General features: G+C 42.3%; 2 protein-coding genes across 3 annotated transcripts; both read right to left on the bottom strand.

The window, feature by feature from the left end:
* Nucleotides 1–19: 19 nt before the first annotated feature.
* On the bottom strand, nucleotides 20–14,108 carry alg6 (ALG6 alpha-1,3-glucosyltransferase). 2 transcript variants are annotated; one of them, XM_079740307.1, is made up of 14 exons: nucleotides 13,969–14,108; nucleotides 13,626–13,710; nucleotides 13,320–13,409; nucleotides 12,720–12,808; nucleotides 12,196–12,278; nucleotides 11,712–11,776; nucleotides 11,089–11,274; nucleotides 10,211–10,346; nucleotides 8,337–8,422; nucleotides 7,142–7,226; nucleotides 6,960–7,030; nucleotides 3,475–3,543; nucleotides 2,046–2,250; nucleotides 20–440 (listed from the first exon to the last, which is right to left on the bottom strand). In XM_079740307.1, the coding sequence occupies exons 1-14, from the start codon at nucleotides 14,048–14,050 to the stop codon at nucleotides 252–254; spliced, it is 1,521 nt and encodes a 506-aa protein (XP_079596433.1). In that variant the 5' UTR covers nucleotides 14,051–14,108; the 3' UTR covers nucleotides 20–251. The 2 variants fall into 2 exon arrangements, with proteins under 2 accessions (XP_079596433.1, XP_079596434.1); XM_079740308.1 differs by lacking the exon at nucleotides 6,960–7,030 and having other exon boundaries at nucleotides 304–440.
* A 5,281-nt stretch (nucleotides 14,109–19,389) lies between these two features.
* On the bottom strand, nucleotides 19,390–20,874 carry foxd3 (forkhead box D3; the record flags this gene model as incomplete). The annotated part of the gene is made up of 1 exon (XM_079739196.1): nucleotides 19,390–20,874. The coding sequence occupies exon 1, from the start codon at nucleotides 20,584–20,586 to the stop codon at nucleotides 19,390–19,392; it is 1,197 nt and encodes a 398-aa protein (XP_079595322.1). The 5' UTR covers nucleotides 20,587–20,874.
* Between the last annotated feature and the right edge of the window lie 3,204 nt (nucleotides 20,875–24,078).

Here is a 24,078-nt window from a genome sequence, read left to right as displayed (position 1 = left end):
CTAAAGACACATTTTTAATAGTTGGTACAAAATAGAAAACACAAAAATTCAAAAAGGATGCAATGAAGTATAGATTACCACTCAATTGGTGAACTGCAGAGACTGTGAGCACTACAAGTCCCATGATGCTTGTGGTCGACTCACACAAGTTAAAACAATGTCTCAAGCCCTTCCAGTCCCCAACGTCAACTCCCAACAGTTTTTTCATGAAGCATGATCGTGCCATACGGGTCGCCTAACTTTCACCAGTTTCACATGGTCTTCTGTTTGCCCTGCGGCGTGCTGAGCTGGACGATGTTGAAGTAGATGAATGTTCCCAGGAAGTGGAGAAAGGAGAAGGTAGACACCAGCACAGGAAACAGGTCAGGCAGCCCTGCTGGAGGGGGCAGCGCCACGCTAGCCACACTCAGACCCACCATCAACAGCAAACTAGTGTAAAACTGAGAGAGAAAGCTAATGTTGGCATATTTTACTAGATAATTACTGCCTGCATTCAGAGCACACATCAAGGGAAGTGTAACTATATTTGTTTATTCTAGTATATATCATTATTTTAATTTTTACTTGTAAGTAGTTTATGTGGTATAGTTTGTTTTCAAATGTTTGTCTATTTTAAGCATTACTTTGGTAAAGTATTGGACAGCTGACCTTCACAAGATCACATCCTATCATTTAAGTGCTCAATTGCGTCATTGTCCTCTGTGTTTCACTGCCAGTTGACATGGTCTGATGTTTGGGAATGTCCCTGGAACGGGCATTTGAAGAGTTGAGGGTGGAAACCACCTCTGTATCAGGAGGTTTGCAGTGAAAGTGTGACACAATTATTTAAAAATTATCTGTCTGTGGCTCGGCATTACCATGAAATGCTTCTAAGCAAATATCCCCCAAAAATTTGGCAGCAAAGAACAACAAGTGAAACAGAAATATTGATATCAAAAGACTTCAAAGTCTCACAATAGGGTTGTCATTAATTACTATGTGACAACAAATGCAATCCACCATGTGGACGCAGAGTGGATTGCATTTTTCACATAATTTTGTTTATAAAAGTGCAGCCAGTTTACATCTGACCATGTAAAAAACTATTTCTGGGCCTTTCCCCAGGGTGTGTATGTGGTGTGGGCGATCACACCCTCACAGCGCGAGGAGTATCAGTACCCATGTATGTTTTTTAGGGATCTACACTAGCTAAATTAGGGGGGCGATGGAACACCGTTTACAGCCCCCCTCCCACCCCAACGGGGTGAAACCTAACCGCCTCCACAGGCTCTCGTTATTTATGCTGCTTGTGTAAATAAATATACGCAGGCGAACCTGTGTTAATGACACGTTCTATAAAGAGACACCTTCGGCGGGTCTCTGTTGACACCCTATCGGGGGAGGGGGGGACAAGATAAAAAGACCCGAGGGGAAATAGCCACTTCAGAGGCTGTGGGAAGAGGAATATGTGATAAGTATAAGTATACAAGTATGAGTATATAGGTATTCCTCTGGCCGGCACTGGCGCGGATCCCACAGAGAGCTCACACAGATTAGGGTGGCACAGGGTTCTTTATTTATCCGGTCGGCTGTGCTTCTTCCAACCCCCCCTTGTTAACGTTATGATAAGCTACCGCATTCGTGCAGAGCCCCAGCTGTAGCTCTGCATGGCACGAGCCCACCATAAAGGATTACACTTGTTTTATTCTGTGAACAAAGTTTCCTAAAAAAGGAGATGTTTCAGTATTTTTTGGTGTTCCATGTCAAAATAGTAAGCCTAGTCAGTCTTGAGGGCAGACTGGACACTGCAGTGTCTGCAATTGCTTCTTGAGGTACAAATTGGTGTCACGAAATGGTACAGGCCGGCGCTAGCTGCTAACAAAAATAAACATCTCTGCAAGAAAATACATAAGACACCTTTGACGTAACGTCACAACTGGTATGTCTTCACATTCTCTTGATAGCCTTAGCCAATTTTTGAGTCAACCACATTTTCTTAACAGAAAGACGAAGGTAAAGAAGAGTTCCACAACCACCAGGAGCCTTGAGTTTGTCCCAGGCCTTACCTTCCGGCGGATGATGCGGGCCAGGTCCAGACGGGGCAGGCATGCAGGCAGCCACGCGGCCAGCCTGTGGTAGCCCTCCAGCCGGAGCTGGGCCTCGGTGCAGCGCTCCAGCGCAGACAGCAGGTGGGTGCTGAAGACGAGGAAGGCCAGCGAGGTCACTGCATAGGGCATCAGCAAGCCGTCCTTCAGTAGCAACGGCAACATGCTGGGAGGGAGAGGGGGGGGGGGTGTTAAAATAACTTGCAGGCATTATTATTATTAACTCATGGATACAGACTGCTCGTGCACGCACGTGCGTGCGTGTACGTGACACATCACATGGGAAATGGAAGTTACATACACGGCAAAACAATATACGAACTGTATGCATGTTTATGATTGTAAGAGAAAAACAATTGATTCATTATTTTAGAAAGGCAAGAGAGATAGCTCTGACCTCCACAGGTTGTTTGTGATGGGGGGGGGGGTCAGTGCCCTTGGGATAGTCTGGGCTTCTAGTTAAGCTCTGTTTAGTGAAGGGACATGAGCAAGAACAACAGTTGATTCTTAGTAAATCACATATTTCCCCAGCCCATTAGCGATTAAGTCGTAACCTCTCACAACAAACCCCTTATTCTCCTCTGTCCGTTCCAACAACACTGGCCCTTTTCAGAAAAACACATTTTGGAAATTGTAGAAATACATACTTTTCCCATTTAATAGATGGGCCGCATTTACTCGGCCATGCGTAATTGTGCTTACGCTCTTGCATTTAGGGGGCCGTCTTGGCCCAACAGAAGACAGTGTTTGTTGTGTTGTTATAACTTGGGGCGCGTGTGGCGGACGTCGCCGATACGCGAGTCCATGCTGAACTGTAGTGACTGAACACATATAGAGCCGTCCCCTGACCGAAGGCACGCAAACTATGCCGTGTTCAATTTCACAGATAGACTTATGCTAAACCACGAGCACAACAATTAGTGCTGCCAGCAGAGTTGACCAACAGCTGGGGAAATTTAGAGACGCTGAGCGGTGGCCAACAACAGGGGCGGTGCTCATGGATCTGTGCTTGGACTGTTCATCTGCATCCTATTATCTTAGGTGTCTGCTCCGCTCCCGACTCAAACACATGAGTCCGGGCGGGCCACTGATAAGAACTCTTCAGCATAGGTATAAAAGTGCATCTCTTACTGGTTAATTTGGTAAATGGGGGGGAGAGACCGCCATATGAAATAGGGCAAGTATATAAATATATATTTATTCTTCTGGCCGACTAATGTATGGAAAGTACAAACTCAGGTCATCGAAAACTATTTTTTATATTTTGTGTTTGGGGTAAACAGAAGATTAAATGTCATAACATTTAATGGTACTTTAAGAAAATGTAAAAAAAAAAAAGAATCGTCACAATGTTATCTGTGAACTTTTGTTCAAACCACAGTGTTCTTACCTGAACGTGGAGACCTGGAGGAAGTAAATGGCCACCAAGGGCAGATCGTTGAGCAGGAGGCAGACCGGCCTGTTGAGATAGTTTCATAACACTTAGTTATACTCCCACCATAGTCTGAAAAGACTTAGCTATACTCCCACCATAAGACTTGGATATACCCCCCACCATAGTCTGATAAGACTTGGATATAATCCCATAATAAGAATTTGATATAAGACTTAGATATACTCCCACCATAGTCTGATAGGATTTCCACCACTCTATAGTAACTCAAGCATTGAAAGTCAATTTCACAAGACACATATGCTTGTTATGCAAATACCACTTGGTTAAAAAGCAAACACTCAGGCTTCTCTCCAACTGTGTGTGTGTGTGTGTGTGTGTGTGTGTGTGTGTGTGTGTGTGTGTGTGTGTGTGTGTGTGTGTGTGAGAGTGTGTGTGTGATGACAAGAGGGCCATAACCCTTCCATTTAGCAGCTCTCAACAGCAGCTCTAGGAAACCAGGGGTCAACCACAGCACTGTGTCAATTCCCTCCATGGAGACAGTCACTTTAAACTCTATGTGATAGAGGTTTAAGCAACTTTAAACTCTATGGGATAGAGGTTTAACCAAGCTTAACTCTGGGACAAAGATTGAACCAACTATAAATTATATAGGATAAAGATGAAACCAGCTTTAAACTCTAGGATAGAGATCTTATAATAATAGTACATTTAATTTCTATATTTCATGAGGCAAATATGCTGAAACAACAAGGAAAAGGGAAAAAGAAGAACAATAACATAAAAAAAGTCCTTATATACCAACCCTTTAACCTTTTTAACATTGCTCAAAGATTATGGGACAGAACAACTTAAAAACAAAAATAGAGATTTTCACAACTTTAAACTCTACAGGATAGGGATTAAACCCACTTTAAATTCTAGGAGAGAGAATGAACCAATTTATAACTCTCAAATGGAGAATTCAATGCTGGATGGTCCACATGTTCGCATAGGGCAAGTAGGAGGATGTATGTACTCACAGGTAGTCGGAAGGCCTTCATGCATGTACTCACAGGTAGGAGGACGGACAACATGTATGTACTTACAGGGCAGGTATGAGGATGGACAAAACCTATGTACTTATATGGCAGGGAGTAGGAAGGCCTACGTGTATGTATTCACAGGGCAGATAGTAGGAGTAAGGCCTACATGTATGCACTCACAGGGCAGCTAGAAGGATGGACAACATGTATTTACTCACAGGGCAGGTAGGAGCATGGACTACATGCATGTACTCTCAGGGCAGCTAGAAGGAAGGAGGATGGAATACATTAACCCCTTTTGATCTCCCTATATACCAGATCCTTGGGCTCTGTGATCACATCACACAGTTTTTCCTATCACTGTTAGGCTAACGACACTCAACTATTCCTCTATTTCCCCTACTCTGAAAACACCTTGATTGCAACACATATCTCAGAATGTCTGGCAGACATCAGCACTTGGACGACTGCCCATCAGCTGAAGCTTAACTTCAAAAAGACTGAGCTCCTTCGTATGCCAGGGAAAGATTGCCCTCAAATGGACTTACAGGTCATTGTCGAGGACATCGCTATGTCTCCATCACCAACCGCCAGAAATCTCAGTGTCATACTTGACAATCATTTATGCTGCACCACGAACATCACGGAGGTGGCCTGATCCTGCAGATTTGCCCTCTAAAACATCTGCAGGATCCGGCCCTTCCTCATGAGGGATTCCTCATGAGGGGGTCCAAGCGCTCCTCATCACCTGGCTTGACTACTGCAACTCGCTCCTGGCTGGACTCCCCGCCTCCGCGAGTAAACCAGTGATTTGCAGCGTATCCAGAACGCTGCAGCGCGCCTTGTGTTCAACCTACCTAAATTCTCCAATGTGACCCCCCTCTTCCGGGAACTCAACTGGCTCACTTAAGTAGCATTCATCAGATTCAAGAGGATAGTACTGGCCTACAAGGCGGTCAATTGAACTGCCTCTGCCTATCTCCAAGCGTTGATCAAACCAAACACCCCAGCTTGAGCGCTCTGCTCAACTACTTCAGCTGGACGTCTGGTACCACTATCGCTAAGAGCAAGCAAAAGTCGATCATCAAAGTCAAAAGTCTTCTTCTTTGGTCCATCCTTTCGTCCATCCTTTGTCCATCCTTCTAGCTTCATCCTTCTCAGACTAATATTGCATCAGATTCATAGAGCAGCTGCCACCACTGAATCCAGAAGCTTTTGGTGATAATCTTGATTTTCACCATTTGAATAAATACAGTCATACATTTGAGTGTCAGAAGAGCAAGCAAAAGTCGATCATCAAAGTCAAAAGTCTTCTTCTTTATAGAGAATTATGTTCCCATTTTATACTGGTGTTCCAGAAATGTTGCAGTCACACAGCCACGCACAGTAAAAAACTTTTCATAAAGCTCAAAGTTCAGACTAATATTGCATCAGATTCATAGAGCAGCTGCCACCACTGAATCCAGAAGCTTTTGGTGATAATCTTGATTTTCACCATTTGAATAAATAAAGTCATACATTTGAGTGTAAGAAGAGCAAGCAAAAGTCGATCATCAAAGTCAAAAGTCTTCTTCTTTGGCAACACAGTGGTGGAACGAGCTCCCTGCCGATGTCAGGACCGAAGAGCCGCTCACAAGCCCTGTGAGTAAATACATGTTGTCCATCCTTCTAGCTTCTTTGTCCATCCTTTGTCCATCCTTCTAGCTTCATCCTTCTCAGACTAATATTGCATCAGATTCATAGAGCAGCTGCCACCACTGAATCCAGAAGCTTTTGGAGATAATCTTGATTTTCACCATTTGAATAAATACAGTCATACATTTGAGTGTCAGAAGAGCAAGCAAAAGTCGATCATCAAAGTCAAAAGTCTTCTTCTTTGGCAACACAGTGGTGGAACGAGCTGCCTGCCGATGTCAGGACCGAAGAGCCGCTCACCAGCCCTGTGAGTAAATACATGTTGTCCATCCTTCTAGCTGCCCTGTGAGTGTTCAGAGTCCACCTAGACATGCATAGCCACCCCCTTACAACCCTAATTTTTGTATGTTATACGTCCTGGCACTTTTTATGTACGCACTTATTGTATGTCATACTTAGTTATAGTACTTAGTTATGTAGAATCTAACCCTAGCTATCTTTGCTGTATACGGGGAATGGGTAAATCTACTGATTGTAGGTGCTTTGCACTTGGTTCTATGAACATGCTTACTGTACCGATATATAGTTCCACCTTCTTCTGACAAATGTACTTATTGTAAGTCGCTTTGGATAAAAGCGTTTACATTTTAATGTACATGCAAGTACTCACAGGGCAGCTAGGAGGATGGACTACATGTATGTACTCACAGGGCAGGTAGGAAGATGGACTACATGTATGTACTCACAGGGCAGCTAGGAGGATGGACTACATGTATGTACTCACAGGGCAGGTAGGAAGATGGACTACATGTATGTACTCACAGGGCAGCTAGGAGGATGGACTTCTCGTGGACTTGATAGGAGAAGAGGAAAAAGGCCAAAGAGGAATTGACCTAGAAGTGAAGTGACATTGAAATGATTGAATCATTGACTTTTTTCAACCGTTTTGTTAACAGTTAACCATTAAAGATTTACTGATGTTGAAAGTTTTGATGCTTTGTTACCAGAGCCAGTTTAAACTGCCAGAACGTGGGCGTCTTCAGAAGCTTCAGTGAGGAGGGTGTGATGGCTAGAAGAGTCACTGTGAAACTGAAAGACAAAGATACGGCCATTCCTAATATGATCATTACAATTTGGTTATGATTATGATATTTATACATAATGATTAGGAGAACATTTGTTTAACCCCTGACATATGGATGAGGGCTTCCACGGATCCAGCTCAAGTGTTTTGGAATGTGACTGTGTAGAAGATGCACGGCCAATAAGCCTAACCTGGCTGATCCCAGTCTAGCTAGCCCCTGCCGCTCTACCACAAAGCCCAGGTGTGCCACCTGCTTGAAGAGTTTTTCAAAGTTTTTTTTTTTTTGGCTCTAGTCCATGTACTACCCGGCCCTGTGGGAAAGTGGACAAGTTCAGCCCCTCTGCACCCCATGTTTAGTGTTGGTGGTGGTGGTTGTGATAGGAAGACAAAGTGTTTGGGGAAATGGGTGTGAGATAATCTTCAGGGCAGCAATGTCATGTAGATCCATTAGAGGGGGTGTGTGTGTGTGTGTGTGTGTGTGTGTGTGTGTGTGTGTGTGTGTGTGTGTGTGTGTGTGTGTGTGTGTGTGTGTGTGTGTGTGTGTATGGCCAGGTTTGTGGCGTGAAGGGACAAGTATCACTTTCCACAGCTGACTCTCTACAAATACACACAGAGCCTCAGTACTGCAATGAGGTCAAAAGTTTCAAAAGTAATCCCTAATTAATTGAATGTATGCGGTGTGCACAAAAACAAAAAAGAAATGATATCCGAGTTGCGAACATACATGGGCCATGAATTTAGCCACCAGGGTTTTAAGCGTATCCCTCCATGTTTGTGGTTTGTGGTGTCCCTACATTCTCAGAGGGGCCCCAATAACTTTGTGAAAGGAAAGAGAATTATGTTCCCATTTTATACTGGTGTTCCAGAAATGTTGCAGTCACACAGCCACGCACAGTAAAAAACTTTTCATAAAGCTCAAAGTTCAGACTAATATTGCATCAGATTCATAGAGCAGCTGCCACCACTGAATCCAGAAGCTTTTGGTGATAATCTTGATTTTCACCATTTGAATAAATACAGTCATACATTTGAGTGTCTTTACCGGTGCAGGAAATTGAAGGGCAGAAACATGACAGATAAAGGTAGAAATGAAAGACAGCTCATGTGGAGATTACCTTAGGTAGAACTGAGAGTCCGAGGACAAGATGGAGCGGATCTTTATCAGGACGTTTAGGCTGCACCATGCGTTTGCCACCTTATCCTACACACACACACACACACACACACACACACACACACACACACACACACACACACACACACACACACACACACACACACACACACACACACACACACACACACACACACACACTAGTTCAAGCTTCACTGGTGAGATGGGCTGGTTTGATGGCTGATGCTCTATTTGTGCTTTGAAACCACCACAAGCATCTAAAATGTAAAGACCTCAGAGTCGGGCAGGGCATTAAATGAAAACAGTAAAACATGAAACAGATGGGTGGCATTGACCCGAGTCGTCATTCCCAACACTGAGAATGCAGTGAAGATTCCCCAAGGGCATTCCACAATGCATCTGCAAAGGAGCAAGGGGTTGGGGTGGGGCCCGACTAGACAGAATTCGCAGGGCTCCTGACGGTGTGCGATCCCATCCTGGAGACTGCCTTTCTGGCGTCTTGCGTCTCCTTCTCCGACACACAGCTGCTTTGGGCTCAGCTGTGTGCAGATCTTAGGTGGGGGACGTTGGGGGAGAGACAGAGAGAAAGAGGTGTGTGTGTGTGTGTGTGTGTGTGTGTGTGTGTGTGTGTGTGTGTGAGCCTAGTCAGCACTAGAAGACCCCCGCCACCCACCCCTGTTCCTGGGCTGCCCTCCCAACTCTCACTCTCTCTTTCTGCTCTCCCAGCCGCTCCGCTCCAAATAACTTGAAGCGGAATGCTGCCGGGAGGGCAACACATGAATGGATTCTGAGGAGGTTGAGGCGGGGGGGGCTGGTGGTGGTCTGCAGTGTTGGCTTATAGGTGAAGGAGCCGCTCAGTAGCCGATGCCGATGCGGAATTTCACAGGCGCAAGCATTTGCTGCCATTTTTTTTTTTCTTCTTCTGGCCATAGCAGGAAGCAACCTTAGACACGAAGAATGCCGGCCGGTGGGTAAACTTACAACTACCCACTCAGCCCTGCCCCCCCCCCCCCCTTGCTCTTAGACCAAACCCTCTCCTCGCCACCAGTCGCCAGCCTTGTACTTCCAAGACAGCCCTTTCCCAGCTCACCGACAGACTCTGCCTACATGCAGTTTCCCCAATTAGTTTATTACATTACAACACACACACACACGATTTATTGCCGATCACTTTTCAAACGGCTTCCAATCCCCCTTGCCCCGCCCCCCGGTCATGTGCATGGGTGGAACCGGCCAGCGTAAAAGTATATGTTTGCTCTTCAGAGACGCGGCCCGCGCTGCGCTGCCAGCCCGTATCGGTGGCCAGGCTGGCACCCGGCAGCACGATAACAAACAGCGCTGAGGAAGACGTCAGTTAATTAACAGCTGTTTCATGTTGGCCCTTCGAAATCCTGAGGAGTCCTTCTCGGAAAAAGGAAAATAATAAATACATTCCATTTTCATGGGTCCTCTTCCCCGGCACCTGTCATGTCTTGTTACCAAAATATATTTACTTCTGAGCCGCATTACAGGTTCAATGGCGGCCTTCCTGGTTGAATAAATTTGAGGAAAATATATATTCCCATTTCAATACTTTGCCGTAGTTTGTGGCCGAATACTGACACCTCCAGTAACCTTCTCTGAAAATAGATTTACTTTATGTTAGATACAAAGCTATTCTTTTAAAGTTTGTGAACTTGATTCACTACTTTAACTCTAAATAGGTATCCACAATAATGCAAATATAAAAAAGTTTGACCTACAATGTTGATGATTCGAATTTCAGTAAATGCCCACCTGTGTGTGGTGGTACATTGTGTCCTGAGGGAATATCAAAGCAGGGGTGTTTGTTTTAAAACAACATATTGGCCGTACCTCAAAGAGACCTCTTGCTACAGGGAAGATCCTCCGGAGTACCTGCAAGGCCTGCTCGGGGTTGGACAGGAAGGGCAGCCAGCAGAGGGCAAAGGTCACCAACACTGTCACTGCGATCTTCACAAGCGAGAACAGCCTTCAGGGTGGACAGACAGGGGGGAGGGGTGGGAACCACACGCATGCACGCCAACACACACACAAAATGCCGCACATACACATTTACATGGTTATTCAATTGAATACAACAAATACAATATAAAAAAACAATAAGTCCCAATTAACTAAGTACACTTTACGTTTTGTTTTTTTTAAAGCAACAATTCTTCCGTCACATGCCTCGTAAATTGGGTGTTTTACTTTCTGTCAAGGAATGGCGAGAAGGCCATTCATCAGCTGAAAGTCCTGCAAACAGGTCAGGGTATGTGGTCAGCTGGACACACACACACACACACACACACACACACACACAGGAATAGCTGAGGAGCCTGGGAATGGTGAGAGTGTCAACTGGTCATATCTTTGCCCTATCCCCCTGTAATCCACCTCTCCTTTTGCTACTAAATGCCCTTGGTACATTGTTACAAGATAAACACACACACACACACACACACACACGATGGAGTATGTGCCATTTTATGGTCTATTTTAATGATCTATTTTTTAATGATTGTTGGTGACCAAAGATTGATTGGCTTATCGAATATATCAATTATAGAAGGCAAAAGGGAGGGAAGTTCATAAAGGAAAGCTTATAAAATGTTCCCCTTAAGTAAGGGCAATAGAGTGCGGATTACATTTGGTTGTGGTGTGGCTATGGAATTGAAGAAGGAGTTAAAAGTCAGCATGGAGGTAAAAGTATAAATATAGCAGGCGCTCACCCTCTTCCTGTTAAGCCCTGTCGGGCACACTTCCCCAGTAGGTAGCAGAAGAAGGGCAGGGCGTGGTAGAGTTCCATCTGTTTGTAGTTGAGTGCCAGAGAGAAGGCCAGGGAGCCGAGGGCATCCCAGCCCAGACCCAGTCCCAGCACCCCCCACAGGGTCAGGCCCAGGCTCAACCCATTGTACCTGACCACCATCAAGGACCATTACTTTGCTATTCATTCATTTCAAGTTCTGAGGATAGGAGTTGTGGGGCTGATCTTAGCTATATCGCTATTGATCGAGCATCCATATAGAAATGTAAACTAACTATATGTTTCTGTTCAAATGTCAGAAAGTATAGGAAATGGTGCTTTGAAAGCTCCATTTCTATTCATTTATCTTTTCAGGAACATCAAATTCTACAGTACTACCTTTTTTTCTTACAATAAATACAAAAAAGGTTGGTCAGATAACCTTCCATACTATAGTATGACAGCTAAACCTCAGGATAATTAAGCAACCAATATTATTGATGGCCTTCTTCTTGTGTCTATAGTATTTGGGCATAGCGATTCAACACAAAATGAAAGCATATGGCTGGTTTCAGACATGGGAAAATGTATTTAGTACACAAAGGATACTGGAAATGGCCATAGTCGATGAGTATGAGTCCTGGGTAGAGCAATATGCAGAGCAAGGTGCCGACCTGGGTGTAATGATTTTAGTATCTGGTTAACTAAGTGGCTTACATTTAATTTAAATCAACTAAAATTAAATCTAAAAAAGTATGATAAAATCGGTTTATATTGCAAAAAATTATTTAAATATGAAATCCAAGTAATCTTAGGCCATCTGGAAGTAAATGTAGACATACCAGACATTAACCTTATAAAAGCACAAAACATTCATATTAGTTCCATTTATGTTTTTTTACATATGTATTTTCCTCTAATGATATTAACAAAGTTCCGTTTAAATTCACAACTTTGCAATCACAATAGCTTGTGTTATTGTGGATCTCCCTCCACAAGTGTTACGATACATTACAACATCTACATGGAATATATTCAGTTACAAAAAGATTAATAAAAATTAAAACTCAAATACAACCAAAACATGTCTTACCTTCTTATTGGTGGAGCCATTGGTAAGGTTACAACAGTATAAAACCACGGCAGGGATGTAGACCAGCAGATCTGCAGCAAGAACTGGGAAACAGAAAGGATGCGAATTGATGAAATCCAGTGAATGAAACTGTGAATGCAATCTAGTGCATGAAATACAGTGTGTATATTGCGTGCAATAAAATATTAAATCCAGGGAATACAGTGCATGCAATACAGTGTACGAAATCTCTGAAATATCCCTTCATTAGTAAAATCCTTGAATACATTAATTCCATTTTAACACCCTTTTGATAAGCTTCACATTTGCATCCAATCAATAGATACCCAACACATACCACAACCTCATGCTTAATATATTAATCAAACTGTTATACATATAAGCCCATCAAATGCATTAATAGGCACGTCACAGAGTTCCCTGGGTTTACGAAATCAATACACAAATTAATTAATTAGGTTTTTATGTTTGGATGGGTCATTCCATTGCCCCTCCCCATGTCTTTTGGCCATGCAGGTCCGTACCTGTGGCCCTCATGAACAGCTTGTGTGCTGGGCTTTCATATCCTCTGGATCCCAGCAGCTTCACCCATTCAGGGTTGATCAGCTTAGCTCTGAGAAAATAACAAGAAAAAAAGCAGGTTTTGGACACTTTAGTTTACTAATTGAGTTATTTAGCAGATCTTTGTGCTTTCTGCGATGCTTGCACATTGGTTGATCTTACGTCTTTTTCTAGCAGGTGTATGTTGTAATGCTCTAACACTGTTGTTTTGCACAATATAGGGCTTTTACATTAAGACGTCACATCGCGATGGGCGCCAAAATATTAGGAGCACAGACACACATATATATACACACACATTTATACACATACATACATACATACACCTATATTAAATATATAGTTAGATAATTTGAATACAAAATTTTAAACAGTCTTCTTATGTATGGTATATAAGGAAGTACTTCACATTCTTGTAACTGCTTACAAAATCTGGTACTAGATAAATACTTGTACTGCCTACCTTCTGATTATCATAAAGTGTCTTTATATATTTATCTATTTGCTATATTGTTTATGAAAATACATGCTTACAAACAGTAAGCATGTATGAGCAGACTTACACATGAGCACATAGCAGGCTATGGAAAGCAGTCAGAGGGGGGTAGTCAAGACCCCAGTAGTTCAAGTCATTATCAGTCGTGTTGAAATACCTGTGTTGGAAAGTAAAAGGACATCACCCAGGACATTTGTAACAAAATGTACAAGATTGTTTTCAGGACAGGTGACCTCTACTTCAGGGAAGGTAGCTTAACGCTATATTGGTATCGAAAAAATGTTATATAGACATACTATTGTGTACACACTCAAGCACTAACCAAATTACAAAAATCTCTTATGAGCTACTGAAGAGGCAGACCTATACAGACCATTCCTGTATGGGCAGGTTGTACGTCACTTCTTGCCAATGCCTTTGTGCCTCATAGTCTCCAAACATAGGTGGTTTACCTGCACCTGGAAAAAACACGCAAATCTTAGGCGTCTTTGCATTGTAGATGGATAACAACTTAATGTTGAATACTCCTCCAACTCCTCCAGTAATGAAAGCAGACCTTGCAAACATGCAGGTTGGTTGATAGATTTTAATAACAGTATCCTGCGGTGACTCTCTATATGTTCAATTATTGTATTACCTATGTGGAAAACAATCAATACTGCAGCTGTTTAATCTGAAGGATGCCACATGCCATCACTATGTTGACCACATCCTACCTGAATATGAATTGAATGAAACTCCCCATCTCACAAGGACACCAAGCAGAATGGACATCGATACTAGAGTAAACGTTTCCATTGCAGACTGATTGACTATAGCGTTTTTCTGTACTATACCGGCCCAATGGATTTATTCGGATATAATATTGTTTTAGAAAGTGCACGTTTCCTGATACGTCACCGATAAAGGATGCGTACAGCCCTTTGATTCGACAGATGGGGATGACGTCACCGTTGTGCCTTTAGAGGCGTTCAAGTCAACTGGGGCAGAAATCTTCATGGCTTCCTGTGTGAGCGTGCACACATGCAGGGATGTATTGTGTGGTAGTAATGCATTTTTTTTTCCCGCTTCTACATGAAAGTTGTTTTATAGCTATAAGTAGGCTAATGTTTACAACCGCATAACAGCAACACTTCTACTTACTACTACTACTACTACTACTACTACTACTACTTCTACTAATACTAATACCAAACCAACTGTTAATACTACCACTTATAAATTTTTTTTATTATAAGCATTATTCTAATAATCAAAATCCTAATTACATTTGAGTATGTGGATGGTCTTTCAGTTAAAAATGTGAAACCTTTACCTGATGTCAAATCATGACATGAAAGGCATGAAAGGTTTATTTTTGTCCTTGTATTTGGAACCAAATATCAATTATCCTAAACTTCACAGTCTTAACAATAAATATTATTATTTTTTGAGAGGGGGGGGGGGGTTGTAACTGAATTGTTGTAACTGAATGTAAGTATTTGGTTATAACCTCTCAGTGGCTATGCTGGGTTAAATCTAAGCCTGGGGAGCAACATCTCCTTTGTGACCTTTTCTTCTGTTGACTTCGATCATCTTTGTTCCCAAGGTGTTAGCAGTCGCAGGGTGTGGCATGTACCTTGTGGTTCCGCCATCAATTATGTATAAATAATAATAACCTTGGCGGACTGCTGATTTTCAATGACACTTTCATTACAACTAGAGCAGCCTATAACTCACAGGTTCCCATTAGTTATTAATGCCCAGGAACACCAGCTTTACTTTGTCATTTATTGCTTCATCTCTATGCCTTTTTAAATATTCAGTAACTGCTGTACCTACATTTATTGTCTACTATCTGTGCCTGTAGAAGCCTAGCATTCCTGGAATATTCCTTACATTTACTATAATAAATGGACAGTAAGTCGGTATCTATATTGGCAAGGTTAGCTGGCTAGCTATATTGGCCAGTGATGTGCAATCTAGCTGTGGACAGTCGCTCTATGGTAAAGCAGGAAGAAGGAGTGTTTGTGTGTGCTGTATGCATCGGCTGTATGCCATTCACAAGGTGAAATAAGTTAAATCTGTCTGGCTGTTACGGGAGTCGTTGTTTCCATGACAACCTGACAACTAGCCCATATACTTCCTGGATTGTTTTCACACTACACAAACAAATAGTTTTCCTACATCCCTGGCCTCCGAGTTTGAGTGAGTTTGTGTGGGTTATTTTGTATGCTGTGTGTGTGTGTGTGTGTGTGTGTGTGTGTGTGTGTGTGTGTGTGTTTGTGTGTGTGTGTGTGTGTGTGTGTGTGTGTGTGTGTGTGTGTGTGTGTGTGTGCATGTGCGTGTGTGTGTGCTTTAATCTTATTTAAATGCATTGGATGCATCTTTACATTTTTACCTGTAAATTCCTAACATCCAGAATGCATTTCAGAGCAGCTCTGAAAATGTCTCACCTTGTCTATTGCTGTGTAACACAGTAAATATTGCATAGAGCCACTCACACTGCAAGCACCTTTACCCAGAAATATTAGGTATGTAAAATGTCTAATTAATGTAATTTAGATTAGTGAAATTAAAATGAATATAGCGTCTATTGTATTGTGAAGCCTATTATTATTAACTGTTTGCAACGATGCTTTTTTAAGGTTACAGGCAAACAATCAACCAAAGTGGTAGAAGGTAGCATTTTGACACAAAAATGTTGCTGTAGTAGACCTAAATTATCCTATTTGAATTAACACATGAACCTAGAGCAATGTCAACGTTTTAATCAGAATATGGCTGGTAGAAGTGCTTCTATTAGCCCATTTTAGAAGCTACTCCTACTTTATTTGCAATGAAATAGAAGATCATTCCCTTTAGCAGATTATTAGGTTGCATCGCATGCATGCAATTGTCTTACACAATCATTTGAATAATTGTGCACTTATCAGCATAACTCAGTGAGCCAATGAGGGGGATAGAGGTGACCCTCTCTGGTAAATCTTCTCTCAGAGGCAACCAAGCACAGAACTTCTGGGAGATTTACAATGAAATGTGGGCTATAGGCTAACCCAAACCACAAAGAATTACATTAGGGAAAATGCGCTTATTATTGAATGTGGTTCCATTTTTTTTTTTTTACTCCATGGCGATATGATCTATCAACTAATCTTGGAAGAGCGATTAGGCTACAAAAAAATCATTCCTGAAAATGTAATTTCCACAGGCCTATTTTCCCATTGACCTCATTATTGGCAACATCTTCTCCTGAAACACGTTGGGTTATAGGCTTATTGATGCATAAATTAGCAAATCGCAACTATACATTTTAATTTGCAAAATAATCATAACAAAGATTTTATAGCTAGCCTAACAATAGAACTACCGGGTCTATCGTTTATCGTGTTGTACATTTATTTTTTCGGGGTCAAATTTTACAGGAACATTTCAACAACATAAAAAGTAGCACGGTAGACAGCTCCCACATTGGCTGTCATGGCCGCATGGGTGTTTGCGTAATGGTCGCCAGTCACTTGTAATATGGTAACCAGGGTGCGATTTGTGAAAAAACCAGAGGGGGGGATAATTTTGAGAAACATTTTAAAATGTTTCAAAATGAAGACGGACCCTGTGTATTTTGGTTGTTAATTATTACGAAGTAATGGTGAAAATACTTTGGGTGGGGGGGATAATTTTTATCCCCACCGAGGATAAAAATAATTCAGCAGAGGGTAGGACGTGTAAACCAGAGGGGGGGATAATCCCCACCATCCCCACCGGCAAATCGCACCCTGATGATAACGCAAATTTGCTACCTATTTTATTATTTTAACTCTGTGGACTTCCCCCGGGAGTACAACCTGAAACCAATCATTTATGCGCCATTTTTAAAAAATATGGATGTCTGAAAAAATAATATGCTCTCTTAATTAATAAGTAAATAGAAAATAACGAAAATCTGCTTGAGTGTTTGTCAATCTGGATTCGAAGGGTCAAAAGGGTCAACCTTGCACTTGACAGCCCAGAAATCGCTGCCAAAATAGCCGCAAGTTTCTTTCTATAAAGAACGTAGCCCTTGATCCACTCCAGTAATCAATTACCATCAAAGCATTAGTCCTTTGTGACGTGCAGGCCTACAATGTTTCAGGGTCTGCACAATATACTATTACTGTTTGTTTTTTTCCCCGTATTATGTAGACATGTCTTGTTAGGACTTGAACAACCATGGGTCTCAGTAGACGCCGCCTAGCGGTTTCAATCTTTGCCATGTCGAGATTTCCTTTTCTGTCTTTCGGATCCCAAAGTCACTGATGAGCAAGACATGCAAACGAGCTGATGGATATTAATACTTAGGTTTGATCATTAATTATGTGATGTACGGGCTTTGCTGTAGCGTATAATGACTTTACATTTAATATATAATAGGCCTACATATTAATTATGAAACGCTATCCTTAATACAGGTCTTTGAAATGATCTCCGTCTTCCCAGAAATGCAACATTTTCAAGGTATAGGTTTGAAGAACAAAATCAAGCCTCAATAAACCCATAAATATTTGTAATTCTACACCTATTAGGCATACACATGTCCCCCTTAGTGGGAGTTCGATTCAACTAAATGAATAGGAAACGTGTATCTGGCAATGTAAAAAAAACCTCAACAGCAACCGTAAAACGATTAAGCTCTCCGTGCCCTAGAGCCAAGACACCCGTGACCCGTGGCAGTACAATTGTGCGCCAAGAATACAGGCTATTTCTAATAATGGCTGGAGAATAATACTAATACTAATAATAATATGGAGTCAGTGATGGAATGACCTCCCGCTCTCTACGGGGACATTAAGAAGCTCTCGCTGCATCAGCAGCTACTTGGGTTTCTCGAATGTAGTGGAGAGAGAGAGATAACCCTGTTCTAAAGAAAAGAGCGAGAGAGAGAGAGAGAGCGAGAGAGAGAGAGAGAGAGAGAGAGAGAGAGAGAGCGAGAGAGAGAGAGAGAGAGGTAGAAAGAGAGAGAGAGCGCCCTGTTCTGTTCCCATGGGTATCAGATACATATAGCGTTCGTCCCTGATCACCATTGGCTGTTTGTGTAAAAGTGATTAGGCAGACACGACTGCGTAACTAACTGTTACTTTCATAATAGTTTGGGAGACGCAAGTCTTGAAATAGACGAGTTGGGTTTTTGTTGGTTTGTTTGTTATTCGTTTTTGCCATCAGAAGAACGTCTGAAAAAGTTCTAAATACATTTTGTTAACTTAGGCCTCAATGTTTTGATTGAAAACTAGAACGCATAATCGTCTTAGTCTAACTAAAAAAATAAAGACACTTAAAAAATATAGGCCTATGTAGCGCTTCAATTCTAAAATAATAATAATAATATAATAATAATTATTATTATTTTTTACAAATAAAACAATATTATATTTTTAGTTTGTTTTAAAGATGTCACAGAAAATAATTACTGTTTATAATATAATAAAATCCTATAATCCAATGTTAAAGCACTCTTATATTGAATGTGTTGGTAAAGGACTAGATGGATACGATCATGAATATAAATTATAATATCAAATTAATCAATAGGTTTTTGTTAAACCAGTTTATGACACTTTTAATATAATCAACAATATAATAAAAACACATAGGCGTATAATATGCTATGAAAGTATTTTCTTGTGAAACTTGCTTAATTAAAATAAATATGTTACTGCAAGGATTTGAATACGTCAGTAGAGAAAATAGACGTCAATTCTCTTATTTATTTACAAATGAATCAAATTTACAACACAGTATAGCTACATAGAATTACGCTACATTTGTATTTAAAAACAGTCTGCTTTTCAGCTCGTTTGTTTTCTTAAAGGAAGCACAACTTGATTATTTAGTCCAATTATAATTTGTCCCCATACAAAAAAAAAACGAAACAGTTATCAGTAGATCACTAAACGCCCAGATGAAGCATTTTGAAAGGAAACAGATAAAATACCCACTTGTAAAATCCTTTTTTTTTGTTTTACAAATATTTACAATTATTACCTGTACATAAATATTTCCTTTTCCTTTGTCTTTTTAAGTATTTACGTGGCTTTAAAGTCCAGTGCTGTCTTTTTCACTCATGTTTCGTCCCAAAACAATACTGTAGTCTCTGTATAAAAAATAAAGAGTGTCATCTAAATTCACTGAGAGGGCCACTTGGACACCGCTGTGGCTGAGGGCAAAAACTGTCCCGAGAGTAGGTTGGACGGCACGCTGAGGATGGGCCCCATACCTGACCGCGTGAGGGAGAGCGACTGGGCGCTCAGCAGAGCCGACTGAACGGTGACGGGGGGTCGCAGAAAAGTCTGTGCCACGCTCGACGACGAAGTGCTGGACACGCCGATGATGTTCTCTATGCTGAAGGACGGTCTACTCGTCGGCTCGGACTTTATCATGGACGCCGTGCTCAGGCTGTTGAGCTGCATTTGGAGACTCGGGCTGAGTTGCGAGTTGAACGCCTTCCTGTTGAGCTCCGCGGAGGACAGCAGCGGGACGGTCGGGGGCAGCATTGGGCCGACTGGGGGCATGTAGGGGTATTGGAGGGCGGCGTGGTGTGAATATGCGGGGTGGATTCCGTAGTGCCGACCGTACGGGTTGCCGATGCTGTACGCCCCAAAACTTTGCATCATGAGCGCCGTCTGGTCCCTAAGTATGTCTGGTTGATGCCTCTTGAACCTTTTCCTTCTCCGGAGGAAACTGCCGTTGTCAAACATGTCTTCCGACTGCGGGTCCAGGGTCCAGTAATTGCCCTTCCCGGGGTTCCCGGGCTCACGAGGGATCTTGACGAAACAGTCGTTGAGTGATAAGTTGTGACGGATGGAGTTCTGCCAGGCGGGGAACTTCTCTCGGTAGTAAGGGAAGCGGTTGCTGATGAACTCACAGATCCCGCTGAGGGTGAGTTTCTTCTGAGGGCTCTGCAGGATGGCCATGGTGATGAGAGCGATGTAGGAGTACGGAGGTTTCACCAGGCTGTTCTTGGGCTTCTGTGCGGTGCCTCCCGAGGCTCCTCCGTTCTGTTCGGCACCCTCTCCCTTCACGGTGGCCATCTCTCCCTCACCGGAGCTCTCGCAGCACGGACTCCCCCCGCCGGAGCGCATCATCTCATCCTCCTCCTCCTCCTTCTCAACCTCGATCTCCTCGTCGATCTCCTCGTCGTCTGCACCTCCACCTCGGAGGTCGTGCGTGATCCCGTCACCCGAGCTGTCGCAGTCACTGTCCATGCGCTCCGTGCCCTCGTCGTCCCCTTCTCCCACCACGTCAATGTCAACGTCCTCGGCGCAGAGCACGGTCCGGCCGGACATGTCGCTGGCTCTGTCGCTGCCACCAGACAGTGTCATCTCACGGGTCACTGATGTTTTAAACCGAAGCTCCCCCCAAAAAAGTGACCGACCTGCTGGGTGAGATGGTGGCTGAGTGGTGGACGGGGTGCGCACAAGGCTCTGGTGGAAGATTATGGGACGCCCCGTCAAGAGATCGGATGTCGCACCAAATCTAAATGCAGGTCAGAGCGGTGGTGCCAAGCCAAAGCCAGTCACTAGAAACTTCAACTTCTGAAAATATCTCCACCCAGTTCAGTACACGCTTCAAGTGGTCTTGTCTTTTTTTTCTTCTCGTGTTCTTCCTCCACTCGGTCGTGACTCTCCGCTCCCGATGGTCCGCTCAGTCTGTAGGCTATATTTCCCGAGGAGTTGCGTTTTGGACGGCGGAGTCGAGATGACACGCGCTTTTAAAGCTTTTAAAGGACTGTCTGATAGATTACTTTTCCCCACTATAAGATATACTATCGGTCCTGGCCACGTGATTGGCTGACGTCAGAAAGCCCCCCCCCCTCCCGTTAAAACATGCAAACTGAAGTTGTTTCACGGATTTGTCAACAATAGGACAACAGCCATGCTGCACGCTGATCCCTGCCAGGGTTCGTCCGTCATAGACCATTTAACGGAGGAGGAGGAGAGGGGGGGGGGGGGGGGGGGGGGGGGGGGGGGCAGAGAAAATTGCCTTGTATGATTGAAAGATCTAATGCGCATTAAAAACCCAAATCTTAACTTTGCTTGTACAAACGTGTTCCAAAGCGACTGAATGAAAACGACGACAGATAAGTTCAGTTCAATCTCGTTTCTTAGTTGGTTTATGCTCTTTTATTTATGCATATAAATATGTTTATTTGGTTTGCATGTCAGGTGTAGAATATGTTTATTTCGTTTCCACTTGCAAACATTTCGCATTAATGATCAAATCGAAATATTTATTTGAGGCGAGTGCACGTTTTTGTAGGCTATTGGTCTATTTCGGGTAGAAACAGTTCGATGGCTTTATTTTATTTTGGAAGACATGGAATTGAAATCGTGCACTGCAGAATGAATCGAGGCTATTTGTTCCTGCAGGATAAGCCAATGCTGAGAAGAATATTTGAGCTGCAACAATGGAAGGAATAAAGAGTTTCTGAAGGAATTTGCAAGAGGTGTTAACGACCGCGATCATTGCATGTTTTAGCATTTGAAAAAGTAGGAAATGCGGCATCGAGTCAATGTTAACAGACCATTCATTCACAACCATGAAGGTGAGCCGTGCATGGGGCCTGAAAGGGACGTCGAATGGGATTTAAGACTATGTAAACGTTTCCTGTGTCGTGGGAGAAAATGTTGCTTCTCCACAATTTGACAAGGTTGTAATAAGGCCCTATGTATTTCGTTTTACATCAATATTAGAACCTACCATTCCAGGATAAATAACCCCTTGTCAAGTATAATTAATAGAACGCAGTATGTGTATATTATGAAGTATGTTACTAATTTAGCCCATGTAAGGTAATATATTTGATAGTTAATTTCGTTAAATGATTTTCAAATGAATGTCTTTCCTTTGACACTTCTGTCCTGTCTTATTTAACAACATATTCTTACTTTATATCATCGAATAAGCCTTTAAATGAAGCGTCATTTCTTTGGCATTTATATATCAACATTATGCTATTATTTGATAACAATAATCGCAATATTGATTATAATAACAAATATACTAATTCTAACAAATGTAATGATAATAATAATGATTATTTTTTATAAAAAAAAATATTTTATAATATAATTTGAATTATCGTAATTGGTGTATCCCCAGCACAATTTCCCCAGCAAAATATCCCCACAATTTTTTTTATGAAATAATAATTATAATAACCACTATGCTATTCTTGTGTTCATTATTGATTGCAATAATAGTTATCCTAGTTTTTAAATTGATTTGTACATTTAATTATTGAGGGATTTTGCTGCAGTTGTTGAGAGGGCTAAAGGGTAATCAGCTACGATATTGTTATATTTACCAAAATCTGCATGCATTTTGATCGTTAATCCCTTGATAACTAGTTGACTGTCGTTCTGTTTTCGATAGGCTATTTAAACTGAATGGGAAACAAAGTGGCCACGCGTCCCACCTCTCTCCGGATCCTCTGACAACTCCTTAGTGAGGATATTTCTCCCGTGGGACAAGAGTCACATTCTTCAGACAGTGAAGGCCTACAATTAAACCCTAACCCTATTAATCATCACCTGCTGAAATCCAAACACAACTTGTCTGTGTTTATTAAACGCACGGGCATGCCAACTCATCCAAAACAAAGATATGTGGCCATCGTCCGTCCCCCGAAAAATGCGCGCTCAGGTTCCCCGGTTTATTTCATAACGGGAACATTTGTTTTCTGATGACATTTATAACAAACGGTTCCACTCTATTTTAAGCCCTTTCGGTGCACATATCTCGCGGGAGAAGGCGCTATGAAGACAGGTGCAGCAGGGTCCAAATGTCTCCAAACATCTCAGAGTTGCAGCGTGGCGTGAAAGGCAGAACGGCTGATACAAGTACACCGAACCCCAGACCTGCAGTGCGTCCTGGGATCTTTTGAAGCCTCATAAATCCCCTGTTATACCTCCGCGGTTTGTTAATGAGATTGACGTTTGAGCACACATGTATCCGGATTGAGGCCCACAAAACCTTTCAGCATAATAAAGTGTCTCAGTACGATAAGAAGCCGTTAGGGGGACACGCTGCATCGCGAACACAACACACACAGCGTACGCGATCCAGGAGAAAGGTCATGAAACCAGCATCACCTAAAACAAATATAGTCTTCTAATCCAAGCAGCCGGATTATAGACTGTAGCAAAGACGGACTGTATATGTATAGAAAGGGGCTAGTGCAAATGGAAGGAAACAAATAACCTGTCTAACCTGGGATAGCCTGTAAGGAGCAGTTATAATGGAGACTGGAATGACGCGTAGCCTACTCAATTTCAAATTAGACTCTAGTGATAATAATATTAAAAGCACGGGTAGGCCTAGCCGGTGTTTTAGAGGCATCTAGCGAGGAGGCTACGACGGCCGTTGTAACCGTGGATGAAAGACTTTGAGCGCGTCCTCCGAGCCGGCGCTCCTAGATAGTGCGGAGGCTGTTGGTGCGCCGGGTGCTGCTGTTGCCTCACACCTTTAAATATACAGAAACACCGCGAGATCTCCACTGGCCGCTGCCCGGGTTGCCTTCAGCGGGCTTATTTTATTTTATTATTTATTCACTATATTAAAGAAAGAAACTCATCCAAAATCCCTACCTAAATAAATCCTTGATTCGTATTAAAATATATGTATCCTAAATAAAAATGTAATGCTAAAAAAAAAAATAGCAATCCAATTTAGCAACATGACATAGTCAGTACCCTATGTAGGCCTATAATATATCGGGCCATACAATTAACGGGCGATGTAATATTTGTAATTAGGACTAGGCTATATATTTTTGGTGTATGTATGTTCAAAATCTAGAGAGTTTTCATTGG

The sequence above is a fragment of the Pollachius pollachius genome (assembly GCF_949987615.1).
Source record: "Pollachius pollachius genome assembly, chromosome: 7".
NCBI lineage: Eukaryota > Metazoa > Chordata > Actinopteri > Gadiformes > Gadidae > Pollachius > Pollachius pollachius.
Note: the sequence above shows the minus strand (reverse complement) of the source record. Positions and strands in the feature narration are given on the sequence as shown.